The 26,589-nt window shown below is 39.1% G+C and overlaps 1 protein-coding gene and 1 pseudogene across 4 annotated transcripts; both read right to left on the bottom strand.

Moving 5' to 3' along the window:
• Window positions 1–584: 584 nt before the first annotated feature.
• On the bottom strand, window positions 585–4,238 carry LOC147620169 (protein IQ-DOMAIN 3-like). 4 transcript variants are annotated; one of them, XM_086772364.1, is made up of 6 exons: window positions 3,247–4,238; window positions 2,965–3,121; window positions 2,536–2,853; window positions 2,143–2,370; window positions 1,902–2,036; window positions 585–1,639 (listed from the first exon to the last, which is right to left on the bottom strand). In XM_086772364.1, the coding sequence occupies exons 2-6, from the start codon at window positions 3,082–3,084 to the stop codon at window positions 749–751; spliced, it is 1,692 nt and encodes a 563-aa protein (XP_086628490.1). In that variant the 5' UTR covers window positions 3,085–3,121; window positions 3,247–4,238; the 3' UTR covers window positions 585–748. The 4 variants fall into 4 exon arrangements, with proteins under 4 accessions (XP_086628490.1, XP_086628492.1, XP_086628491.1 ...); XM_086772366.1 differs by having other exon boundaries at window positions 2,536–2,850; XM_086772365.1 differs by having other exon boundaries at window positions 3,765–4,155.
• A 19,328-nt stretch (window positions 4,239–23,566) lies between these two features.
• LOC147620168 (uncharacterized) lies at window positions 23,567–24,739 on the bottom strand (annotated as a pseudogene).
• Window positions 24,740–26,589: the final 1,850 nt, after the last annotated feature.

Genomic DNA, 26,589 nt, shown 5'->3' with positions numbered 1-26,589 from the left:
GGACTAGAATTTGAAGGAGGCTAGCCTTAGCTATCAACTTAACGACTTTGAAAGTAGTCTATATAGTTTTCTTGAGGTGGCCTTTTTTGAAACACAACCTTTAAATTAGACCACTTTTGATGGATATATGATGTCGTCTTCAACTTTTAAGTTGGAGTGTGGAATGAGGGTACTTAAGAGAATCTCACTCGGAGCCTTTCAAGAGTGTCTTTTGTTCTACCCTCAGCCACATGTTTGTTTCATTCTGACATAAACTTTTAAAAAATCCAAGCAGTTTGACTTCATACATTGGCATGTATAAAAAGAGGCAAAAGAAGGGCAGAATGCTAAGGGCGGGTCTAAAACGCCTTTCATGTTTAGCGGCGGGCTCTAGCCCGAGTTGGTCTAGCCCGGGCCATTCTACCCTACCAAAAACGAATGGACATGGGTTCAAATCTTGACATCACTGGTGTGTGTGAGTGGCGCAATGCGTGCACTGACTCGGGGCTTCTGGGAATTAAAAAAATGCCTTTCCCTAGGGCCTATCAATATGGGGACATAGCATGCCCTAGTGAGGGAATGTGCCCGGGACATTAAAGATAATCTATTGAAGTGAAAACTATATTGTAGTGAAAATTACAAATCCGCAAGAGAGACGTAGATGATCAATATTTACAGTGTTACAATACTTGCGAAAGCCAACGCAAATGCAGAAATTCTTGCGATGTAGATATATTATTAAAAGCAGGCATGTCTTGTGCGTGCAGTTTTACGCAGGGGTGTCAAGTTTGGTCCTGTTGTCTGCAACTACAGACCTGTCGGTGTTGATGGGCACAAGAAAGCCCTTGACGCTGGGGCTCCTCTGTGTCAAGGCAATGGGTCTTACATGATTGATGGGAGTAGCACCCACAGAAGCCTCCTCACTCGTGTTGTTCATGGCGAACGATAGCCTCCTCTTGGCAGACACCACGTTTTGCTCTTTCTCTGATGTCTCACTTGTTCCCCTCTGCTTGGGATTGCTGAGACACCTTGCTTTGGCCCGTGCAGACTGTGTGGCAGCCATGTAGTTGGGCACTGCCGGTGAGCTCATAAGGCTCTCATCATCCCTCACAGAAGACCCTGCCATGCTGCTCCTCCTGTTCACATGGAACCTTGGCCCAGCCCCTGAGTATATGCTTTGAGTACTCCTGGCAGTAGAGACTCCACTGCCCGCCTCGTCGCCTAATTTCGTACCCCGAGGGCTTGCTGGACGGACTTTCACGGCAATCGGCTTTCGATATGTCGGTGGTGTCATCGGTGAGTTCTCTGTTGCACCCTTGTGAAGTGGTACTGATGCTGCCACATTGCTGCCCCCTTTCATGCCACCATACATGTGACCCTTTGGAGTGTAACTGTTGTTCTTTGGAGTTAGGCCTGTGTTGGTGATGTTGTTGTTGTTGTTGCTCATTGGTTTGGCTGAGTCTATGCCCATTTTTCTCAATATGAATTGATCTTCAACTGTATCGATCATCCCCATGGTTTCTTTCTCGAAAATCCGAGCCTCCCACGGTCTTGCGGCCATCCATCTTTCGAGCCAGCTCCACCCCCAACGAGGCTTATCAACTGGCTCATTCATGTCGATGTTTATAGACGGACATTCCCTGGGAGAGGACCTCCATAGCTGGACATATCACAGTGGAAGGGGGTTACTCATTTTTCAATGGACACAAGTATATACAGAAGAATGGCTCTGAGAACCTCCATAGCTTATCCATATCATTTTTCAATGCACACAAGTATATACAGAAGAATGGCTCTGAGAACCTCCATAGCTTATCCATATCAGTGTGCATGTGAGAAGAGAATTACTGATGTGTAATGTCAGTATACATGTCAGAAGAGGAGTTCTAATTAAACATTTGGAAGCTCACATATATCCCCACCTGATGAGAGAATGCATATGCCAAGGCCCTTTCCCGTTTCAATGCTGCTTCTTGTTTTAAGAGTTTTTTGGCCTCAACCTCTTCCATGGATTGGACTCTGTCATCCCACATGTGCAGATCTTGGCCACCATCAGACTGCCCCAAAGCAAGAAAAATCATAATCAACCTTGCAACATTTCTTCCTATAAAACCACATGTGATTCCAAGATGTTTTGCAGTTTTTATGGATTTTTGAACTCACATTGGCTTTCAGTGCAAGCATTTCTTGTTGCCTTCTCTGCCATAGTTGCCTCTGAACAGCTTGGCCTTCCTCCGACATGCGAACACGCCTCGCTCGGACGCGCGCTTGAACTCTTACTAGTGCTTGCATACATCGGAGCGTAAGCGTTGCCTGTCTTCGCACCGTATGACCTCGGACCAAAGCCTGAAGTCTAACTAGGCCCCTTAGAGCACGCAGAGCTCGTCGGGCCTTGCAAACAAGCATTTCACGCATAAAAACAGAAGTGAAGAAGGAAAGAAACAAAGAACTCTTAATGTTACAAGTACAGATGTTGTTGGCCAAATTAGAAGTTACTTTGTTTAATATACTGATTGTAAGAGCATTCCCCTACAATCAACAGCATTGCACACATACAAGGTATCCTCGAAATGCCGTTTGGATCTTAACAGCTGCCCAATCCTCACTAATTAAGCTGCCATAAAATGATGGCCGAGCAGCTGTTATGCTTCCTGTGAGGCGTACCACTTCTGCTGCAGCATGTGCGGCCGCCACGGCAGCTTCTGCTGCTGCAGCTGTTGCCGCAGCTATGGCAAGTGCGTGCTTGTTCTGCTGCTCTTCAACCTGAATCAAGCTTTTCTCTGACAGAACTGCAGGCTTCGCTGGTTGAATAGCAGGGTCTAGGTGCACAAACTTGCCAAAGCTCCATTTACGTCTCTCCTTGGTGCGTTTCTTCTAGAAATACCATAATATAGAATGGTCAATCGTCCCTTGAGTCTTCACATTGACGAATCATAAAAAGAATAGAAAGCCACCAATTTGCATCTTAAAGCTGTCATCTCTTACCTCTTCCTCTTCCTTGTTCGCACTTTTAATCTGAACATTTTCCTTGATCTTGCTTGACTCCTTGGAGCTTGATCTGAATGCATTCTTTACAGCAGAGAACCAGTTCCCTTTTTTACCCATGCTGCTTCTCCTGGTGAGTGTGCTTCAGTGTTAGCACCTGCCAAACCAGTCAGCCCCTATTAGTTGGTCCTGTGGCTAATGACAAGCACATCTTGATCAGAATGGAAGTGATAAAAGGATCTTGATCAGAATGGAAATGAGAAAAGGCTTAGCAATCGAAACTTTGAATCGGAGAAGCTAAGTAGCAAGTTTGCCCGGTGATCAGGGAGAGGCCAACTGCAGCTCATGAGAAAGCTACATCGGAGGAGCCTAAGCTCAATCGAGAATTCCACTGAGAATTTTGTAAGCAAGAGTTCTGAATGTGGGAGTGCAGCATACTGGGGCATCACATGACAATATATTAGGATTTTGTGGAAAATGACTTGTTGCGGTGTTTTAGCACGTTGTGAAGCCTTTCGACTGTATACAAATCATGCATATCCCAGTATAAGTTTTCAACTGTATGCACAGTGCACATGCCAGGACAATCCTCGACAGTAAGAGCAAGGCATTCTGAAGGAGAAAGCTAGGAGATGAAGAAAGGCACGTTGATGATAGGGATAGGGAATTGGACGCAGGGGTTTTTGAGATGTGGATGCTTTCAGCTGCTTGTGAGTGTACCAAGCGTTGAGTAAGGATGGACCAGAGAAGATGGATATGGGTGTATGTGTGTGTGTGTGTTGGGGGAGGGGGGATGTTACCAGTGCTGCTGTTGGGACCAATTGTTTGAGATTGCCATAGCTACGTATCTGAGAGAGAGAGAGAGAGAGGGAGAGAGAGGGCCCATCAAAGGTCTATACTCGGACTACTGTCCCCCATGCGTCGATCCAATCTACCCCAAAGGCAAGCTTCTGGTCAAAAGCTGGCTTTTGCTCGCAAATCGTGCCCAAAGGGTAGGTTCTAACAAGAAATGATCTGCGCAGCGCAACTGGGTAATTGGTGAGCATGGACCCCCCAAAACACACACACACACACACACAGACACACACACAGTGGTTTTCTACCCAAAATGAAAACCACCAACAAGACGACTATTTTTCATCTTTGCGCAGAGTTACAGAGGTGTCCCACTGCCCACTTTGGCGAGCGAGAGAGAGACAGAGAGAGACAGAGAGAGAGAGAGAGTGAAATCCACTCTGCTTTCGCTACACGCACATTCTGAAAAGCAGCCATCCGATGTGATAGTTGAACTGTAAAAGCTAAAGGCCCTTCCCCGTGCTTGATTCCATATGCATCAGCCTTCATCATGTTTCACCTCTCAACAGCCCATGTGATGTTTGTTAGTCATCGGATGGGATTGAACCCAATACCAAATTATACCCACCCCTCCCCCCGCCCAAAAAAAGGTCTATTTACAAAATCTTTTTCCATATTCCTCGAGAATGTCAAAGCTGCTTTTACACAAGGTTGTCACATAACCTTTGGCAATTTCTTTTCACACATGCAATGTTTGAGCACACCCCGACCACCTCGGGTGTCCTAACACAACCTCGCAAATCCAACGCACCAAACCAATGCACATGCACACATGCATCATGAAAAGGACTGACACACTTAACTTGTTTATGAAGTGTTTCATGGTTTTGAACGGCCTTAGAAAGGAAAGGTGTCTAGGCAAGTTACGACAAGTTACCATCAAGATTGTAGAGGTAAGAGCTAACAGGGAAGGTGAGGACCCGAGAGTAACCTTTTAAAATTAGCATTTACTTGCATGAGAAGATTATAGGGAAATGATGGATCATCAACACTAGTTGGTAATGCGACAAGGCTAAGTATTATCTATCTAATTTCAACAATTGTTTTGAGGATTCATCATCAACACATTGACTTGGTGAAAAGAATGAGAAGATGTCGACAAAAAGATCCACTAGTAGTAGTAACTTGGCAAAAACGACAAGAAGAGGGGGAAGCAGCTATCTATGTATACAGTTTAATGACCATAACTTGCTACATTTATGGCATAGGGCAAGCTTCTTCACAATTCTTGTTAGCTTGTGAAGGTATTAAATGGACATGCTTGTGGCACTTTGAGGACAATCTCAATCTTTACATGATAAAGTATTTAGTGAACAAGGAGAATGGAAAACACAAGGCTTTTCGTAATGCTTGACCTTTGACAAAGCCCTTGCATAGAGCCATGTTATTAGGTGGTTTTTTGTTCAGATTCAGTACACATGGACTCTTTGAATTAAAAACACAAAGTTGGTTCGTTAGGGAGAGCAAGAAGCACACTCTATCTCTTTATTTAATGCATGCTGGGGTTTTTTTTGGGGGCAAGCTTTTGTTCCATGAGTTGTTGACGTGGCAATGTATTGTCCAAGTCAGCATGCCACCATGTGGACACACAAAGCACATCATGGACATAGCACACGTATCCATATTACCTTACACATCAGACATACCATGCACATTATGGAAAATACCATACAAAACGTAGACATACCCCCATAACAAATCATGGACATAACATACGGATATCATGGAAATACCAGACACATCATTCTACTTTTCATCCTCTTGGAGGATGTTGGGATTGGGGAGGAGATGCTTGTGGTTGATTCAATTCCATGTATGTTTGCTATATGTTGCATTGACTTGATTGGCTTGAGGAGGCATTTATAGGAGTCCTTCGAGCAAATTTCTTGGAGCATGTCATATTGGTCTAGCAAAAAATTTTCAAAGAGTAGAAGTAAAATTGAGAAGACAAATAATGCAAGTGATATTTTGACTTGTGGTCTCACTTTATATACACAAGCTAAGTTGAGAAATCCAAGTGAAGGTTACACATGAAAATAAGATATGAGCTAATTTTATAATGCCACTAAAAGTAATTGAACTAATAGGTTACAATCTCTTGATGTCTCCCTATAGTTCCATTTGTTTTTGAATCTTTCATGCGTTCTCAACCAATTTCTATGTTTCTCCTTAGCCTTGAATTGTCATAGCATTCTTTTCTCACATGGTATCTTGCTCTCCTAATTGCCTCTCAATTATTGGCTAAATACGTTGTTACATTCTCCTTAGCCCTAACCTTTATTTTCACATATCACCATTTTTACTAATTACCTTATGGGATTGACACTATGTATGGCACCTCCATGGGTTGTTGACTTCTGAAAACCACATGGGATTAATACCATGAATGCCATCTTCATGGGCTTGCCTTTTGAAAACCACATTGAGCTTCCAGTGAGATCACTCCATGCCTTTTGTAGGCCATATCACCAATATTCCTTGCTTTACAAAGTAAAGGCCATGTGCTGCATTGCCAAGTGTTAGCTTTAATGTACTAGTAATAGATAAAATATTTAGAAAACTAAAAATTAAAACGTCTTACCATGTAATGTGTGATAGAACTTGAAGTCCAATCTTTACTCATAGAATTATAAAAAGTAGCCACAACTTTAGTCATAGAATTATTAAAAGTAGTCAAAGCTAAATCCAAATGGTGCTAATTTGTCAAGTACAATCCACACATTTGTCTTGGCCAACCTTGTCTGATCTTCATTTCTGCAATCAACAACCATATGCAACTTCTTCCATGCATCACACTTCTCCTCTTGTTGCCAAACTAAAAATTTACCCTCTACATTCTTTGGTGCAGAAAGGAATTTTCTTGTCTTAGCCCCACCAAAGTAAGGTTTGCACACGATGAATTTCCACTTGCCCTTGATTTTTTCTTAGCCTTAACTTGTCCTTAATATGATGATCTCTAACAAAACTTATTCTACTTTTTTGCATGTGGCTTTAGTATCAATGGATGCAAGGTTGCATCTTATAAGCAAATTTTACATATTCAAATACTAGTTTCTCTATAATTATTACAATAGTATGCCAAGTATGGGGGATCCCACTTTGGATCCATTTGCACCATTTCACCTCCTTTCAAATACAAATTGGTCGTAAGTTGGCACGGTGTACCATTATTGCCTGTTCCTTTAATCCAATGTTTTCTCCCATTGTTATCGTTACGTGTGAATGCATACTATATAAGCAAGCATTGGGGAAATTTGGACTAAAAAAAGGGCCCTCTGAGAAGAGCCGCATCATCACTTTTGTAGAAAAAAGGACATCGTGGTGAACCTTATGTATCTTATGTTAAAATCCCCACATGGAACATATCGTTGGAAATCCCGTAAAAAGTATATTCCAAATCTACTACCTCCGACAAATTTGGAGTTGATATGCTCAAGGTATGCCTTTCCCACTAAAAGGTAGAATTTTAACGATTGTGACATCCATGTATAACGATGTCACAATTGTTAAAATCCATCTTTTAGCCGGAAGGCCTAACTTGAGCATATTAACTCCAATTTGTCGTCAACAATGGCATGTCACATGTGAGGTTTTGATGTAAGATATATAAGGTTCAACAGGGTCCCCTTTTTTTTTAATGATGACATGGCTCTTCTTAGAGGGCCCTTTTTTAGTCTAATATTCCCCTAATGGTAATTTTACACTTGCTGCGTTTGATACACCAAACATGCATTCCATTATTTTCCATATATCTCCTGCAAAAGATGCCATCATTCAGTAATCACAATTGTAGTGAGTTCTTCATTTGTTTGGCATCTCACTACATTAAGGATATCTTATAGATTTATTTTAAAAAAACTTTAAAAATGTCATATCTAAAAAGGAACCTTCAAAACCTCATGATCTTCTTTTGGCACATGTTAAAATAAGAATTGAAGAGATAAGGATAGTCATGTAAGGCATCAAGGTATGAAAATAATTTAAGGATTTAAATATCAATATTTTAGTGTCACCTCAAATGTAGCAAGCAATTATATTTCATTCTTTGATTGTACATACTAAAGTATTCTAAATCAGCTGTTTGCAAAGATTTTTGAATCTAGTTTTCTATTTTATTCTCTAATTGTCTCTAATTATACACACTACATTAAAGTATTCTAAATTAATTACAAAGATGTTTGCATCTAATGCTCTATTAATAAATGTCAAACTAACTCTTTCAAGCTTTTTAACTTTTACTACTTCACTTTCATTTAGCTTCACAACAAATTTTAGAACACTACTAGACTCTGTTGGGATCAAGTTGTAGAAATTTACCATGGTTGATCGTACCTTAGATTTGTTGTAATAAAAAGTAAACTTGAATTCTATTCTCTTTGAGTTTCATTTAAGTTTTTCTTTTAAGTGTGTATATGACATAAGTGTAGAGGCTCAACTCCAAGAGGAGAAGATGGAGATTAGGTAGTGCAATTCCCTTGCAAGAAAGTAGAAGTTATGAAAAGTCTGTTGACTAGCTTATACCCAAGGTAAGGGTTATTAGAGAGATATTGTAAGATATATATAGGTCCCTACTTGGTTCACATGTGACCAAGTTGATTTACATGACCGATGGTCAACTCAAGTAATGCTTGAAACAAAAGTTTGAAGATTACTTGGTGGACATGATGTGTGATGCCTAGGTAGTAGCCATTCACACGGAAAGTGGATCACTATGAAGGACTTTGGGCTTGTGATGAGGATCTTGTGATGATGATGCACCAAACTAATGATGCGTTTAATCTCAACGCGACTTGAAATAAAGTCGTAAATGTTAACAAGATATTAGTATAAACATAAAATTAGAAAGTGTCAAGTATAAAGATAAGAGCCACCTAAGATAAAAATACACTAGAGATGGGAAAAAGTACATAAAGTTCACTACAAAGGATTAGTGTGAAAACAAGCCTTCAAATTGTTTTCACACTTGGCCTTTGTATTCAACTTTCTGTTATTTTTTTAATATCTCGAGTATTTTTGTTTTGTGATGGCTCTGATCTTTATGCTTGGTATTTCCTACTTTAATGATGAATACAATATTTTCTTTGTCAAACATTTTTTGATTTTAGTGCAAGAGTTGTTAATTTTTTGTAAGTTTAAAATTTATGATAAGGTGCAATAAAAATTTAAGCAGTATTTCTTCATTGAGGATCCTCCTTGTTCATGTCTAGCGTCTCTAGCACGTCTTTGAGGAGACTCCTCACCTTCTATAGTGATAAGAGTGTAGGAAACCATTGGTGGTTGCACAATAGAAACATGAGGGTGTGAACATGCTCACAACATAGCCGGTTTAGACATGGCTCAAGCAATGCACCAGCGGGTACCGTTACTCTTGTTGTTCCATCACCTTTCTCATAATCTTGACTCCTTGCTAGCTCCACCATTATTCTTGAGAATGGAGGCACTCTCTTCTCTCCTTTGATTGTTGTGAGGTTCTTAGCATCATGAGTATGTCTTAACAAAGAGGCAAAGGAAGAGAATAAGGGTAGACCACATCTACACCTCGTTCCATGACACACATTGGTGCATGGATGATGCCACATAGCTCTTTGGAAAGGAAACACCCGCAATTGTGACTCACGGCACATCTATAAGTCATGAAAAACTAGTCTGATTTTTCATGCCAAGTTAGTCTCAAGAAAGGGTCAAATCTCGTGTCTCTCATCTTCTCTAACCTTAGCACATCCATCTAACACCGTTTTTCACCAAAATACTAATTTTCATTAGTTGTGAGTTTCTTCAAAAGTCACACGTGAATAACCACCTTGGATATTCAGTCAACAAAAATCTTAAAAATTGCATAATCTACTAAACTCTGCTTACCATCTGAGTGATATGTAATACTAACATGCATGAAAATGGTCAAAACATAACAAATTTTTAGACGTGAATATCTCGAGATATTCACGTGAATATCTCAACAAATTTTTAGACATGAATATCGTATGCAACAGAATAATACAGAGTCAGATATTTCAATATATGTCTTCTCTAACATCACTTTGTCCTTAGGTGAAATGCTCAAGTAATATTCATTCTCAGGGTTGGAGGAGACATTGATAATCATTTCACCAAATACCTTGCCCATTATATCATAATTCATAGCACCAAGTCTCTTAACTTCCTCTTTATACCAAAACTGTGGCTAAAGAACGATGCTTACCTCATGCAACAGAATAATACAGAGTCAAATATTTCAATATCTGTCTTCTCTAACATCACTTTGTCCTCAGGTGAAATGCTCAAGTAATATTCATTCTCAGGGTTGGAGGAGACATTGATAATCATTTGACCAAATACCTTGCCCATTATATCATAATTCATAGCACCAAGTCTCTTAACTTCCTCTTTATACCAAAACTGTGGCTAAAGAACGATGCTTACCTCATGCAACAGAATGATACAGAGTCAGATATTTCAATATCTGTCTTCTCTAACATCACTTTGTCCTCAGGTGAAATGCTCAAGTAATATTCATTCTCAGGGTTGGAGGAGACATTGATAATCATTTCACCAAATACCTTGCCCATTATATCATAATTCATAGCACCAAGTCTCTTAACTTCCTCTTTATACCAAAACTGTGGCTAAATAATGATGCTTACCTTATGCAACAGAATAATACAGAGTCAGATATTTCAATATCTGTCTTCTCTAACATCACTTTGTCCTCAGGTGAAATGCTCAAGTAATATTCATTCTCAGGGTTGGAGGAGACATTGATAATCATTTGACCAAATACCTTGCCCATTATATCATAATTCATAGCACCAAGTCTCTTAACTTCCTCTTTATACAAATTATCCTCCCTCTCGAGAAGCATCTCTCTTTGGTCAAGTGCTTTTCTTGTTTCATACTTATGTGTAACATCTTCAATAGTAGGCCCTTCAGCTTATGAAACAAACTATTACTATAACAAAACAAGCTATTGATTAAAGCAATCTTAAGGAGTAGACATTATCAAGAAGGGAAAAGTAGCCTTCTTGTTAAGCTCTCTACTCCATTAAGAAAGATGAATTAGCCTATTGGTTGAGCGAACATTCACATGCAAGCATCAAACATCCCTACAATATATTCAAATATACAAACTTAAAGTAGATCTAAGCATTCCATAGCCATTCCTAAGGGTAATTTATAGTTTTTAAGAGAGGTTTGCATAGTGATAGGGGTTCATATACTGCTTCAAGAACCGGACTTGTTGTCTCACCACTACAACGTTGTCCGCCACAACGACACGATAGGGGGCAAAACCGCATGCTGCTTTTGATACCTCCGTGCCTTACGGATGGCTAAAAACATAGCTCTATCTCTAGTAGCACTAGCACCGGAGAGGGGGGCCACTTACAACATCAGGTATTATGTCTAATTTCTATGACAAACTCAAGGGTGCGATAGGGGCAAAACCGCATGCTGCTTTCGATCCCTTCGCGCCGTTACAAAAGCAAGAAGCTTACACTGGATTACCTGAAAGCACGTTGAAACTTCCCTTGGGAATGACGTGGTTGCACGCAAGGACGGATCTCTATGGAAGTCGAAAATGAATAATGTGGTCCCACATCTCTATATATACCTCTCACGGACTATTGGACACATGGCACAATTCCATTCTTTGTCTCCAACGGCTAGTGACACATGGCCCGTTCTTACTGGATCTTTCATCAACGGTACCTTCCACATGGCCTTCAATGATTCGTTGTTGTACAAGGTATGTAAATATTGTATATAAACGTTGTCACTCATTTCATTGTTCCAATGTGTCCGCAATGGCGCGAAGGCTTGGTTTATAGAAATTGAAGGTCTCCTTTATCGCACCGTTCCGGAATGGCTTCTTCCCCATCACCAACTCATGCCTCACCAAGGTCACCCATCAGAGTCTTCATCTCAAAGGTCTACCTCACCAAAAACACCTATTGGTTTGCAATCTTCACAAGTATCTCAGTCCATGTCCAAAGTTTCCAAAAAGAGAGGGCTTTCCAAATCTCCTATAGCAGTTACAAAATCATCTAAGAAAATGAAGGAAACAAGCCAACCCTCTCCAACAAAACCTAGTGGGTCCTCACATCTTTTTCTTAGTGCACTAGATACCCAATCAAAGTCTACTAGGTCCTCACATCTTTCTCTTAGTGCACTAGATACCCAATCAAATTCTAGTGTATCTAAAGCATGTGGAAGGCTTACAAAGTCACCAAAGGCAGGTCCTATAGCATCAAAAAAGTTTAAGTCATCACCCAAGGCTCCTGGTCTTTCTGAGATAGTAGAGGTGTCTCCTACAGAGAGAGTATGTTGGATTTTCTTATTGAAAGTGGAATTGAGGCCTCTTTCTTTCCAGTTTGCTAAGGATATTTTCAATCCAAAAATTGATGTTTCAATGATTATTAATCATGCCATGCAATTTATCAAGGAGGACTTTGATGAATTTGAGGAAAATGCAGGACCTTCAATCTTGATTGATAAATAATAACAAGGAGTATGTCCATGTCCCTTTGTGGGAACCTCCTCTGTCCAGAGATAAACATTTACAAAGAGGTGTAGTATAAACAAACTTCAAAGGTTTTTAGTAGAAAATGCAGAATGCTCCTCTTATCCAAAAGGTTGCAGGAGAATGGTCAACGCTGTTGCATTCATAGTTTTCTCCATTGTCAAATATCCTCTTAGACGTGAAGAGGAGGAACTTGAGGAGATTGAAGGCTCTTCAAACTTTTACTTTCTCAGAGATTTATAGGCACATGATATAGAGGAGGAACTTGGACCTGAGGAGGAGGAGAGGCTTGCCAAGGATAATGAAATCATAGAATTAAAGGCACATACAATTGTTCAGTCACCCAAGGAAGGTGGAGATCCATTGCATAAATATATTGTTCCTTCACTGCCAAGTTTTCCTATCAAGGATAAGGAGTATTTACTCCTGATATTCAAAATTTATTTAACATGAGGGAGGACTATTGTCTTGCCATCATTGCAGAGGGCTGTGAAGCTGCTAAAGGGCTCATTGATATTGAGAATGAGCATAATGATGAATTTGCTGCTTTAGATGTGTCTACTTTAGATGACAAGTTCATTGGCTCAACTCATGCTTTATCATTATGTATTAAGAAAGCACAGGAGTCACGACCATTGATCTCCGAGGATGAATTTAATCAGCTTCAAGCTTCACTTGGTATTGCCGATGCTGGTAGGGGGAGGAACAGAGTGATTATGTCCAACTTAAAGACATCAACGAAACCTCAATCTCACTTTGGACATCAGATATACTTGAACAAGATGAAAGTCAAAAGGTAAATGAATATGAATTTGAATCCATACATTATTTTGTTTTAACTTACAATAATTTCACAATATTCCTCTTGTTTACAGTTGGAGCTAGCAGATGAAGACAACTTCTTAGGGAGAGGTAAAGGCTCAAGGCAAGCATGCTCTAGCAAGAAAGATACCACACTTAGACACTATTTGTCCAAAATGGATGAGAATATTTTCCATGTGTTGCATAGCTAGTTCTCCGAGGATGCAGACTAGCTTATACTTTGTATTAAAGCTCTCTGCAGATTGTATGGCTTCTCAACTATACAAGCCAACGCTAACAAAATCATGTTTCTTGAGAAGACAACCGCTACTAGAATTTTTGGTGTATGAATACAACATTTCTCTTTTTTGACAGTGTTATGTGTCCGAAATGTCATTTTTCTAAAATATGTGAACAGGGATGATGTAGAAGTAGAAGCGTGATCAAGCAAACTATAAACGGAGATTTCCTTCAAAAGATGTAAGCTTACAAATGCTGGCCCTATCATTCCTTGCCACCATTCCTTAGAGACCTATCTCTCCTATCACCGCACCATACTAAGGAAATTTTTGTAGCCTATGTGTTGGACTGTGGGCAATGGAGCATTATCTCAGCAAAAGGTACCAAGAGTTAAAGTTTACATTAAAATTCCAAATAAAGTGGATGACAATCAATGAAGATCTCATCTTTGATTTGTCATATATGACAAGCTACGTATTGGTGGATTGCAATAAGTAGGCTCCACTGCAAGAAGCTCAATAGTGTCTAACACATTTGGAGGGTGAGTGTGAAGAGCTCAACAAAGCCCATGCAGATGCAATTTGTTCTCTCCATCCAGAGGTACAAAAGGGCAAAGAATAAATGGAATTAGCAAATAAAAAACCATCAATATTATGTAGTAGCACATTTAACAAACTCTCTTAATGAAGCAAAGGTATAAGTGGAAAACAAAGAAGAGCTTCTTTAGAAGGCATCACTCCAACTTGAGGAGGTGACAAGACATAACCAGGTCTCTTCTAACAAATATGACAATCTCCTCCAAGCAAGAGAAACTCGTGAGATCACCACTTTTTTTTATGAGACAAAGATGCCCAGATTGCATATTTAGAGCAAAATCTATCCCAAACACAAGAGCCACAAGTACTAGAGCCAAACAATAAGGTGAAACAACTTGTGGAGAGTGCATCAATTACCCTCGTTTGATTCCAAGGGACCCTCTTCATACTTTCACCTTGTTTTTAGTTAGAGAGGGAAAAGGGCAGCACCATCTTCTTGGGAGTTGGGGGAGGCCATTATAGAGAATTAGGTCATCATTAGTGCAGATTATCATGCCTAATTTATTGCTTGATCATGGGGGTATGATTGCTTACTATGTCTTTCTAAATATTGCCTCTATTAGGGAGTAACTAGTGTTATAATTAGGAAGAAATTAGAGCCTACATAGAGGAAAATTCATCAACTAAATGTAAATGGAGAGCATTTTGAGGAAGTAAATGGTGGAGTAACATCCCTTAAGGCTTGCACAATAATCTACATAATTCACTACGTGCGTCACATTATTTTTCACATCTTACAACTCATGGCACATGTGAATACATGCACCTACTACTAACCTTGTGAACGCCAACCCATTGGATACATTTTTGGATGGGGTTTTGGATGGAAGGACCATGGTGGGCATTGCTATGGCCTTCTACCCCTTCAAGAACTCTCTTTCATTTAAGTAGGAATAGAAATGGACAACAACCGTGGTGGGGATACTTACCTTGCTTTCGAGCGCCCAGGATCTTTATGGCCTCCAAGCTCCACCAGTAGTTGCTAGCTCCAAGCTTCCAAGCCTCCCCTCTTGTTGTCAACAAGAGGTTTGTTGCATCTTCATGCAAGCACACACCTCTCTCGCTCTCTACACTCTCTATCAAAAAGCATAAAGAGACCCATGTACTAGGAGCAAGCAAGCATCTCCTCTCAACTCTCTCTCTCTCACACACACACACACACATACACAAGAGCAAGAGCAAGGAGATAATATTCACTAATAAGCTTGGTCATTGGCTATATTTTCTCATAATATTCACAACTTTAATAGTGCCTTTTCATGATACTTATTGATACCCCCGTATATGTAGGAGAGTGCTTTTGTTAACCCTGAAGCTATAATGATTCCTTCTAGATAATAGGTTACATAGTGTCATTTTGAAGTAAGGATTTGAGGTCTAGAATGATGTATCTATCATGTGTTTAAATGTCACATGTATGTATCCTGGTAAAAGGAACAAAGATGATGATAGAATACATCAATTTCTCCTCTTTAGGACCCCCTATTCATGTTGAAGCATAAGATTCTCCATATTTTCTTTTTTCTAGTCAAGGAGCACTAGGATCAACTTCATAAATCTATAAGATGAGATTTTGTATCTGTCTCCATGTTCTTATCCACAGTTTGGAGATATTGTCTCTGACTGTCTTTTTTCTAGTCAAGGAGCACTAGGATCAACTTCATAAATCTATAAGATGAGATTTTGTATCTGTCTCCATGTTCTTATCCACAGTTTGGAGATATTGTCTCTGACTGTCTATGTTGTTAAACCTTGTTGGCTCAAATAAAGGATAGTTATAGCAAACATGTAAATCCTTTTTATGTTCTATGGCAAACCTATTGGAGTATGACTTCTTTTCATTGGCATGTACAATGGATCCGCTTTGGTGAACTCTACTAGTGTATACCTTCTTTTCATTGGCAGCCTTTTTCTATTCTATAGTGAACTCTAATGGAGTATACCTTCTTTTTATTGGCATGTGAATGGATCCACTTTAAGTGTTGGTGATGCCCATTTATAGATCTACCCATATTCTTGAATGTGTATTCTTGAATGGATCCTCCATTCCAATTGGATGCCAAATTAGATCTTGCAACAACTGTGGATTAGCAAGCTTTGTGCTTACCGTTACATTCTCCCACAATCTACCTTCCTCTACCATGGGCATTAGCTCCTACCATTTTGGCATTTAGGCCCTGATCAGATATGGCATCTAAGTGATACTTTTGGGGGTTGTTTTGTATGCTTCTCGAAAAATTCTTGTTATAGGATTGAAGGGTGTTATCTGCATTAAAACTTTGGTCGCAGCATTAGATTACCAACCCTTATCAAACCTTCATATTCTACAAGAGGTAAGTCTTCCAAAATATCTTTGTCCCTAATATTGTGATGGTAAAGAGATGAGTGACGGCAATGTCACCTCTGTGATGGCTCCTTATTAGGGGTGAGAGTTTCAATGGGAAAGTCAAAGTGAAGAGAAGAATATTCTAAGTTAGTAGGTTGGACATTAGTATTGTTAGGGATAGATCCATGTGAATGGTAGGAGATTAGATGTAAGAGGGAAATGAATAGTATAATTATAGTTGTAAGGGTTATCCCCTTCTTGATCTTCTTTAGATCTGGGTGGTGGCGGGCTTTGTTGTACTTTGAAACATATTGATACCCTATTTTATCTTTGGGGTTTATTAGTATTGGATATTCGATATGTTTAATAGTAAAATTATAAACCATATGAGAAGGAGTGGAAGGTGAAGCGTCTGAGGCAGATGGGAATACAGGAAGAGCCGAAGAAGTTTGTGAAGATGCCAGAGATTGAGAGTATACATCCTGAAAGGGAAGCTGCTGTTGTTCCTGAACAGGAGGACACCTTGAAGAGGGACATACATGATGCAGTGGAGCTCATGAAGTCTCTAAGTTTGAATTGGATGGAAGCAGGTGGAAAGGGAAGAAGCCGAGGTGCACCAAATAATAGGAGAGACAATATGTCAACAGGTGAAGGGAATATGGGAGGAACAGGGAGAGGACGGGGCTACTATTTAAGCATACAACAAAACTCAGATAGGGATGCATACCCCACTATCATCATGGCCATTTTTTATAAGTGTACTGACTACACATCCATGTACACATATGCTACCATACACCCTATAGTTCTTAACTTCAGATCATGGTGTCAAGTTCTTATGAACTCCACCATTTTGGATGAGAGGGAAGAGATGCTCGAACTTTTCATGCCGCCTCACTTTCCCTCCACACTAGAGATAATTTTCAAACCATAATTAATAGTTTTGCTTGGTTCAAGGCTCGGGGGGTGAGGCATAAGTGATACCCACAAGTACTTAATTTTACATGAGAGCTCTCTATAACATCCATATAGTATACTAAAGCTTTATCAAAAAATATATAATTATCTTGAGCAAATACTAGTAGGCCTATATCCCTCATGTTAAGTCTTCACTAGTATCTATGTGATATTGTAAGAAAGTAAGGTTTGTTCTCTTTCTCTTGATAATGAAGGCCTATTCACGCCAAAAATGCACCCTTTCATGTCTCTTACATCCGACCACCCCACAGTTATTCCCCTAGGCCTCTAAACACATAAAAACCTTGCGCAATTGCATAACTTCCATCCCATGGTGAATTTGAGGTCCTGGCAAGGCCCAAGAATGCATTTCTAATTTCTCGTAAATTAATAAACTGTGAAAAATTGTGCATGGAATACATTGAAATAACCCAAAAATAAGTAGTACACCCAGAATATAGGTGTAAAACCTAATAAAACCCAAATTTGAAAAATCCTATATATGGCTAATTTCCTTGCTAAAAATAGGCTAATTTTTACTTTTAAAAATAGTAAAAATACTAAAAATAACCTTAAAAACATAAATTTTGGCCTAAAAATAGCACTCGTCATTTCCCCCACACATAATTGCAAAGCATCCTTATGAGCACACATCAATTCATTTACTCCACAGCTCCACTCCTTTGCATACTGACAAGATCTGCAATACACTTTGAACTTTGGGATTCGAAGAACTTTATATGACTTTTTGCTCCATCTTTTTGCTTCTCTGCTTGTTTGTTTGTCTATTTTTTCTGAAAACTAAAGCATTCCTTTCACTCACAACCCACTCGTAAGGCTAGAACACAAGTTTAGAGATGACACACTAGAAATATGGCACAAGCATCTTGGCATAATCTCTCAACAAACCTGAAATTAAGCCTAAGAAAAAACAAGATTGCGCTAGCCTCTAAAAAAGAATAAAACTTTAGGAATCATCTAATAAGTAGGCTAACATCATGGAAAGTATCACTAGTTATGCTCACCCTCTTTCACACACTTGAACAATTCTAATTACTTAGCAATTATTTAACTCAATGATACATTTAATTATCTAATAAAAAATAACTAAGAAGTTTAAAATAGGATTTGAATACACTTGATCTATAGCATTATTTTAAGGTACACTTCATTTCTCCCACTGATTGTCATTGGTACTTTTCCTCTCTGCAAGCAATACCCTTCATCTCCTCTTCATCTCCTCTCCGCAATACTCTTCATCTATTTTCCAATGACTAAATACTACTTGGATGATAGCGTTATCGTACTCTAAATTTTAATTTAAATTTTTTGAATGTAAAAAGAAAATATACGAGCACATAAGAAATTTCCTAATATCTCCTTAAAAAAAACTAAAGTATGTATTACCTAAATATCAAGCCTTATCCTCATCACAATAGCTCAATCTTAGTAAGGTCAAGAGAATAATCTAGCTCACTGAGAGACGATGTCCTCAAATTCATGTTCTTCTATCAACATCATCATCATCAAAGCGTGTATCTCTACGTGTTCTTCTGTCAACATCATCATCAAAGCATGTCCTCAAATTCATGTTCTTCTATCAATATCATCATCAAAGCATGTAGTATCGCTACATTCTCTAGACACACTAAACCCGAGGAAAACAACTCCTCATTAACTATAAAGGGTGACATTGCCTTACCACTAAGATAGCCTTGATGCTCCATACTATCCTCCATATCGATCACATTTAATGCATAAAAGAGACATATCCTAGGTAAAGGAATTAGGAAATCGAATAGTGGGCATAAGCTTGGCCCATGGTATGACCCAACACCTAGAGAACCCTCGACCTTGCAGGTCTTTCCAAAGAGCTTCAATGTATGCAACCTCTGCTTTGACTCTAATTAAACATAAAAACAATCTTACCGCAATGTAATAGCCACAAAGAAGCCCACACTCTATGTATCAAGTTGTGAGATTAGGGCATAAAAGCATGTCTCGCAAATAAGATAAGGATCGTCATCTACCCATGTTCCTGGCACTCATTCTACCAATCAAAAGGTGTAACCACCTGAATTTGAAGGGCTCATGCGGTTTTCACAATAGAAGGATCCCTTGCATGAAGAACTTCTAGTTTGCATCTACCTTCCATGTCACCTCAACAAGCTACCTACCACCAAGGCTACCGAATGCCAATCATTAGTATGCCATACATCTACTTCTAAAACATACCACTTAACCTCACATGCCAACTTCATAGGGTATCCTTGATCGTGCACGCATTTCCAAATGGGAAATAACTTCACCACCAACTTGGGTACATGAGGACATGACCACAATTAGGAAGGAGGATATGTTAACCACTTTGTAGGTTAACATGGCTTCTACCTACGCAGTAGCTTCACCACCAACTTGGGTACACAAGGATGTGGCCACAATTAGGAAGGGAGGTATGTTGGCCACTTTGTAGTTAATATGGTTTCACCCATCGAACCTATCATAAGATGCTTTGCCATCTTTCTCGATTTAACCCGGTACTTATCTTTTGTAAGACAACACTAGAACATATAAAGTGATCTTACCTTGAGATTAATGTCATGGTAAGGACTTCATGTACATACTTGCTTAAGAGTCATTAGTCTCACTTGTATATAAGTCATCTTTTGACACTAAGCAGTACACAATCAATCTCCCTTGTAATATAATACTTGTGAGCTCCCCTTGTTCTCTATTCTTGCTTGCTTGTATGCTCTTGAATCTTGCTTGCTTTTATGATCTTGAATCTTGCTTGTTTGATGGATTGTTTTATAGGTTTCTCTCTCTAAGCTATTAGGGTTAGGGTTATATAGGTCCAAGGTAAGGAGGATTGTAGAAATCCATGGTGTATGTGTATTGTTGTATGTGTATGTGTATGTGTATTGTTGTATGTGTATTGTAGAAATCCATGGTGTATGTGTATTGTTGTATGTGTATTGTGCAGAAAATAGAGATAGGGAGAGATGCAAAGTTCATAGAGTATTACATGACTAAAATGAGATTAGATTCATGTGTTGATCTTTTTTGTAGGCTTTTGGAGAACCTTATCTTTGACTCACACTTGTTGACACATGGCTACTAAATGACATCATTGATGACTACTCACACACATTAGACTTAGAGTTTGTTCACATACACAAGCACACACTACTCACACATGCTAGTCTTAGAGGTTGTTCACATACACAAGCACACTTACACATAAGTGAGTGTTCACCCTCCTTTAGGAGTTGTTCGCGCACACACACATATAGGTACACAAACAGTGGTACACGCACACATACATGAGGCTCTAAATACCCAATAAGCCCCCCTTTAAAGCAAAGGTGGAAGTGTGATGAGGAACTTTCACTAGGCAAGAATACACATGCTCCAACTTTGGTCCAAACTTGGCATGTTCTAGTTGCAGGCTCCAAGGCTTGTGCAACTTGGCTCAGAGGCTAGTAATCTTGGCTCAAAGGCTGGTGAGCTTGGCCTCAACAGGCTTAGAGGTGCAACACTAGCATGGCTCAGAGGCTTATCATGCTTTTTTGGGGGGATAACCTAGGCAAAGAACCCATGACCCAAACACACATATATAAAAGCTAAAAAAGGATTTTGAGGAAGAATTCACCCTTAAATCGTGATGAGACAGAGTGTCTTTTTGTAGTGGCGTTTCCAAAACTCTAACACTTGATAAATCAAGTGATGATGCACACTTGAGAAGAAAATCTTGATGAAACACAAGTTGGTGAAGTAGTTTGTCGATGATGCCCAATCTAATGAGTATTCCATTGATGATGCAACTTTTGATGAAGCCCACGATGATAGAGGCAAGGCCCATGATGTTGATACACAAGATCAAAGAACCCATTCGCATGATCACGCTATAGACCTCATGCCACCTAGATCAAAAGGGTAAGTCATATCGCCTCTAGCCAAGTGTGCAATGGCCACCTGAATTGAACGTGAAGTAACACCGTCCCACCGGCAAAAAGGTGGTCACCAAGGATGCCTGATTCAAATGGAAATCCACCAATCATGCCATCAAGATCATGGTCTAGATATCCACCAAGGTCAAAGACGTATGTGTTATGATGGTGTGCCATAATGCTCACAAGATGATCTCCATTATGACCAAAAGTGAATACCCCAAAATTGGTATCCGTGTCAATGCATAGGCATCCACGAGTATCACAAAAGAATGCCTCATAATCCAAGTCAATGCTTGGATTAAGAATTGATATATCATGCCTAACTATAGGTAAACCCATTCTCTCAACACATGAATCATCTTGCAACTCAACCACCCAAGGCATCGTCCCCCTCACATATGACCACACATGCATGATCCATAGTATGCATATCCACATGATCTAACTCACACACATCACTGTCACTATCACATACATCAACATCATGTGCACGTGTATCACTATCATCATATGTATGTGTGCGATACATCAATATCATCATGTGTATGAGTATGAAATACACCATCATAAGTATGTGGTTGTGATACATCATCATCATTTGAATAGTCCACATCCCGAGGGACATAATCATAATGACTCAAGAGTGTAAGATACTCGTAAGTCACCAAAAGCAAAACCATCCCATGTGCAAACAATGCCAAACCATTCGTGTCGAGGTAGCCAAGCAATGAAACGATGAAATCGCCGTGTCTGCACCATCTGGACCATCTATCATGTACACCCACCTCATTGAATAAATTCCTCAAGTGACTAGACGTCAATCCCTCGAGCTCGAAAAATTCACCCATGGCATGAGTATGTCACGTCATCATAGCGTGAAGTTGGCAAGTGAGGGTCTAGTGTTCTAAGTCTCGAAGTGCCAAAAGTATGAGTGAATGCGGCAAAGGTATGCAATCCATGACACAAAATGGCAAGTTGATGTAGCGAGCACGTAGCCACAATGATAGTGCATGAGAAGATCGCAAAGCAATCAGATCTCATGCAATCAGAATCAGAATCAGCAATAGAATCAAAATGAAGTCAATGACGACGATGGTGTATAGAGTATATAAAGGGTAGAAATAGTAAGAATAACCCATAGCTACATGTGTGAACACTCTCCACAAAGCACTACGCATGTGAATGATCTCTACAAAACCCCAAAAATTGGTGAAACAAAGCTACAATGTGCTATGCATGTGAACAAGGCCAAATAATGTGTGAACGCATGTGACACACCTCGCACATGTGAACAAACCCCAAAGAGGCCAAGGCGTGTGAACAATCCGAAGGTACACCTATATACTTTAACATGCCCCAACAACTCGAAAAATATACTACATGTAAAAGAACGCCAAGTGCATGACCTTTCCTCAAACAATGCTCAAATGTGAGCCCAAAAAACTCATAAATGGACAACACGTGTGAGCTGATCCACAGACAAGCCTGACAATCTGTGAAGGCCCCAAAACAATTCCCAAGGGTACACCACCCATGAAAGAGTCACTAGAGTGCGTGTGAGCAACGTCTATGCTCAAAACCTAAAGGAAAGCGAAAATATAGAAAAGCCAAAGCCTTAGGTAAATCCAAGGTGAATAATTGGTGTGAAACGGTAAAGGGAAAAACCCTAACTCTTAAAGGAGTAGGGTGCCCATGTTAAAAACCTTTTGTTCTTCTCGTTGGCCTTCTCTGAGCTGTTGAGCCTTGCAATAAAGGCAACGAAAGTGATCTTCTTCCTTTGGTGAGGCTATGATCGTCTCCTTGCCAAACTTCATATGTGGTTGCTGTCTCCTTGCTACACTTCACCTGCACGCTGAGAAGCCGAAAAATGGCTATGATGCGCTAGGTTGAATGCAGCTGAGCCTTTGAATAAAACTGTTTGTTTTGGTTTTTTTTAATCTCCTTTGATTGCTTCATCACAACAGCGATCTAATCCCAAAAATCGATCTACAATCCCTAATCCCTTCTCTTAATCATCACACTAGTGATGATAATCTCAACATCAATGACCGTCTGGTCCATAGCCTCTCTCAAGCTGCTGTTGCAAGTTGTGGCTTCTTCCAAGTCTTCAGCCATGCTAATCGCAGCCTAGCCTGTGAGGTGAGAGTTGCTTCATTAGGCGAACTGTGAGACTCGAGCTGGGCTACAAAAAGCTGACAGCTCTAGCAGCATGCAATGAAGGGATTGCTCAAACTCTGCAAGGTTGAAACGAGAGAAAGAAAGTAAGGTTTGGGTTGAAACGAGAGAGGTTTGCCATGGAAATTAGGGTTTTCCCCTGGAGGTGGCTGAGATGCTCGAGCTTCAGAGAAGAACGATTAAGTTACGCAGCAAAAGCAGACGATAAAGAGTCTGGCATGAAACCAACCGATAGAGAGCAACTCAATCCACACACTTGGTGACTGTAAATGGAGATGATAATGGTCCTATGCACGCATATCATGATTGATGATCGTGCTGTCTCGACCTCCAGATGATAAGGAAGGTCCATTCCATGCAAGGCTCCCAACTCTAGCTGAGTGACCTACCATACGTTGCACCTGGTTCGGGGGTATATAAACCTTTTATATCACGTGCGTTCAATGACTATTTAAAAAACTTTTTATCTGTGTGTTCAATGACTATTTAAAAAACTCTTTATCTGTGAATTTTTCATAAATAAAATATATTTTTTTTCTATTCAATATGCGAATGCTCTTTTTAAATGATACCCTTCTGTATGTAAAAAATGTATAAAATAAGGATTTTAAAAATCTCTTTTGTTGAACCCACGTGCTACGCTTACATATTTATGAATGAACCCCCCGAGCGCACCTGGTTTCCTTCACAAGCATCCCATATCTAAACTTCAATTGAGTTGTCCCCCACTGCAATGTTCTTTCCATTTGTAACCTAGGCAATACCAGTAACATAATCATCATCGTCCACTATATCTGCATTAACTGGTTGATTCCACTAATTGTGCATCCCAATGATACACAAATGTCCCTAAAGACACCATCAAAACATTTTTTGGAACTCCAATCTAGCATATTCAAGTAGTAGAGTCATCCACCAGTTCTAGTGCATCAAGAATCGGTTCTGTTGACTAAGGAGTATGCCAGTACAACTTCTGTATTGAGGATTTGACTATAGATTCTGAATAGAATTGTAGAATAAAATCCTCATCTGTCCCTAGAGCAAGGCTCTCTTTTTTTCTTCTTGAAAGCCAAAATTCTTTTTCTCTAGACACTTTTCCATCATGCAAAAGATTCTAAGTTTCTTTCTATAGTCCTTCTTGACGGGAGAACTGATATTTAGCACTGAGTGTTTGTCTCATGAAGTGTTGAAGTAAGCAATGTCAAAATCCATCACACTACGATAAGGGATAAATCTGCCTCCCTAATATCCATTGTGGAATCCTGTCTTACAGGATGGAGGAACGATGCTCAACGGAAAGGGGCCATCGCTTCTTTGTTGATCTAAATCCCTCCCTTGGTGGTACTGTAGCTAACATATGTCTTCTTCTCAAATTTGTAAGAGATCATAAAACTGCAGAACTTCTAGACACAAGGATGATTCATTGGATCTTGAGTAGCTAGGACATTGCTTTCTTGATTTATAAGTGTAGAGGACTAATCCCCTTACTCTTAAGCTTGTTGCACACCCTTGTGGATTGCAAGTCAACTGATGATGGATGTCTTTCCCCACAATAGACATTGGGTCTTATGGTGTAAGGTGCACACAAACTTGCTAGCGGTTTGGGTTCGATTCTTCCCAAATGAGACCTTTGCTATTGGCCTTGATAGTTGTTCATTCAAGACTTTGCAATCTTGTTGTTTTCACTATTAATGAAGCTTAGTTAAGTGTAATCTTGTTGTTAAGTCATATTTAAGCCTTACTTTGCATGTTGTACCTTGTATGTGTTGATCGTAATCTAATCTCATTATGATTAGCACAAGAATGTTAAGATTTATAAGAAATTATTAAACTAAAGCAAGATTCTACCTTAATCATCATCAATCTTTATCAATATTTACAAGAAAATTATGCTAATGCCTTAAATCAATAAAGGTTTACAAGATTTATTTTTAATCACTTTGATTATATCCAAATTGTTTTAGTCTTAACATATTATGTCTACAGTCCAAGTGTTCGCCTTTTGCAATCTTTCTTGGTAAATTTTCTTACACAACATGGATTTCTTGCAAGAAAATTGTGAAGAAATGATAAAGATTGAAAGGTTTAATCAAGAACCACTCACTATTGTTTCAAGATTTAATTTTTGTACTATCTTTGTATTTCTTTATAAATGTGTACCAAGAAACTTGTAAACAATACTTTACATAACAACTTTGCATAGATCTGCTATACAACTATGAACTGCAGCACTCTCCACAACATATCTTGTAACAAAATTACACTCTGTATTATAATCTACTCAATCAAAATTATAAATTGCAGCAAATATGTATAGAATCTTCAATTTGTACCAATTCTTGATAAGAATTATACCAAAATCTACACAGCAATCTTCAATATTTTAAGGTTGTCAAGATTTCCAAGAATTAGGCAAATATAGAAGAAAACTAAGGTTATTTAATAGATTTGATGAAGAGAAGCACTAATCAAGAGGATTTAAAGTTTTTAAAAAGTCAGTCTAAAAATAGTTAAAAAGTTTAATCCAAAAATCAAGATTCTCTCGGATCTGTGCATGAATTAGGAATTTTGAAGTTTGTAATTAACATATATATCCAAAAATGATTACCATTGATTCCATTATTAACCCACCTCAATGCAGAATTTAAAAAATAAAAAATGTGTAAAAGTATTAATTTAAAAATGAATTAAATACTAATTACTTTAATTAAAACATCAATATTTAAACCAAGAGCTTTAATACCACTAAAAGAAAGTTACACTTAGATTAGCTTGAAATTAACTTAGCTTAGGATGATTAGCTTGGATTAGAGAGAAAGCTAAAGATGTCTAAAGTTCTATCAAAGATCATAAAGGGTTTTAAAGGGTACAATAGTCTTAGGGTTAGAGTCCCAAGGTCCTCATTTCCTAACAACACATGTGTAAATGCTCCTAAGCTCCATGTGGTGAGGCCCATTTCCCATGTGCATGAAATCCTTTTGCGAGATCGAGGAGTGTGTTATGTGTGGATGATGATGGTGACGAGCTTGTTTATTGATGACGTATAGTACTTGAGGTTACCGAGGTTGATTTTAGCATAGCTAGTTGTGGTGATGTAAAGGAGGCAGAGGAATGTAATTTATCAAGCAAAGTAATTTACAAAAATTGAGATTCAAAAGGCGATGCCAATAGTAGGGATATGCGTCCTCAGTCGGGTAGAGAAGAGAA

The sequence above is a fragment of the Cibotium barometz genome, chromosome 32 (genome assembly GCF_041138505.1).
Source record: "Cibotium barometz isolate CiBa-2024 chromosome 32, ASM4113850v1, whole genome shotgun sequence".
NCBI lineage: Eukaryota > Viridiplantae > Streptophyta > Polypodiopsida > Cyatheales > Cibotiaceae > Cibotium > Cibotium barometz.
This window is presented reverse-complemented; position numbering and strand designations above follow the sequence as displayed.

Excerpts from the sequence above, each read along its gene's own strand:
- LOC147620169 (XM_086772364.1), bottom strand. The coding sequence starts at position 3,084 with ATGGGTAAAAAAGGGAACTGGTTCTCTGCTGTAAAGAATGCATTCAGA. Across the intron at positions 2,037-2,142 it reads TGCTTGCACTGAAAGCCAAT|TCTGATGGTGGCCAAGATCT; the intron begins GTGAGTTCAAAA and ends GCTTTGGGGCAG. Across the intron at positions 1,640-1,901 it reads CATATGCATTCTCTCATCAG|CTATGGAGGTCCTCTCCCAG; the intron begins GTGGGGATATAT and ends TGATATGTCCAG.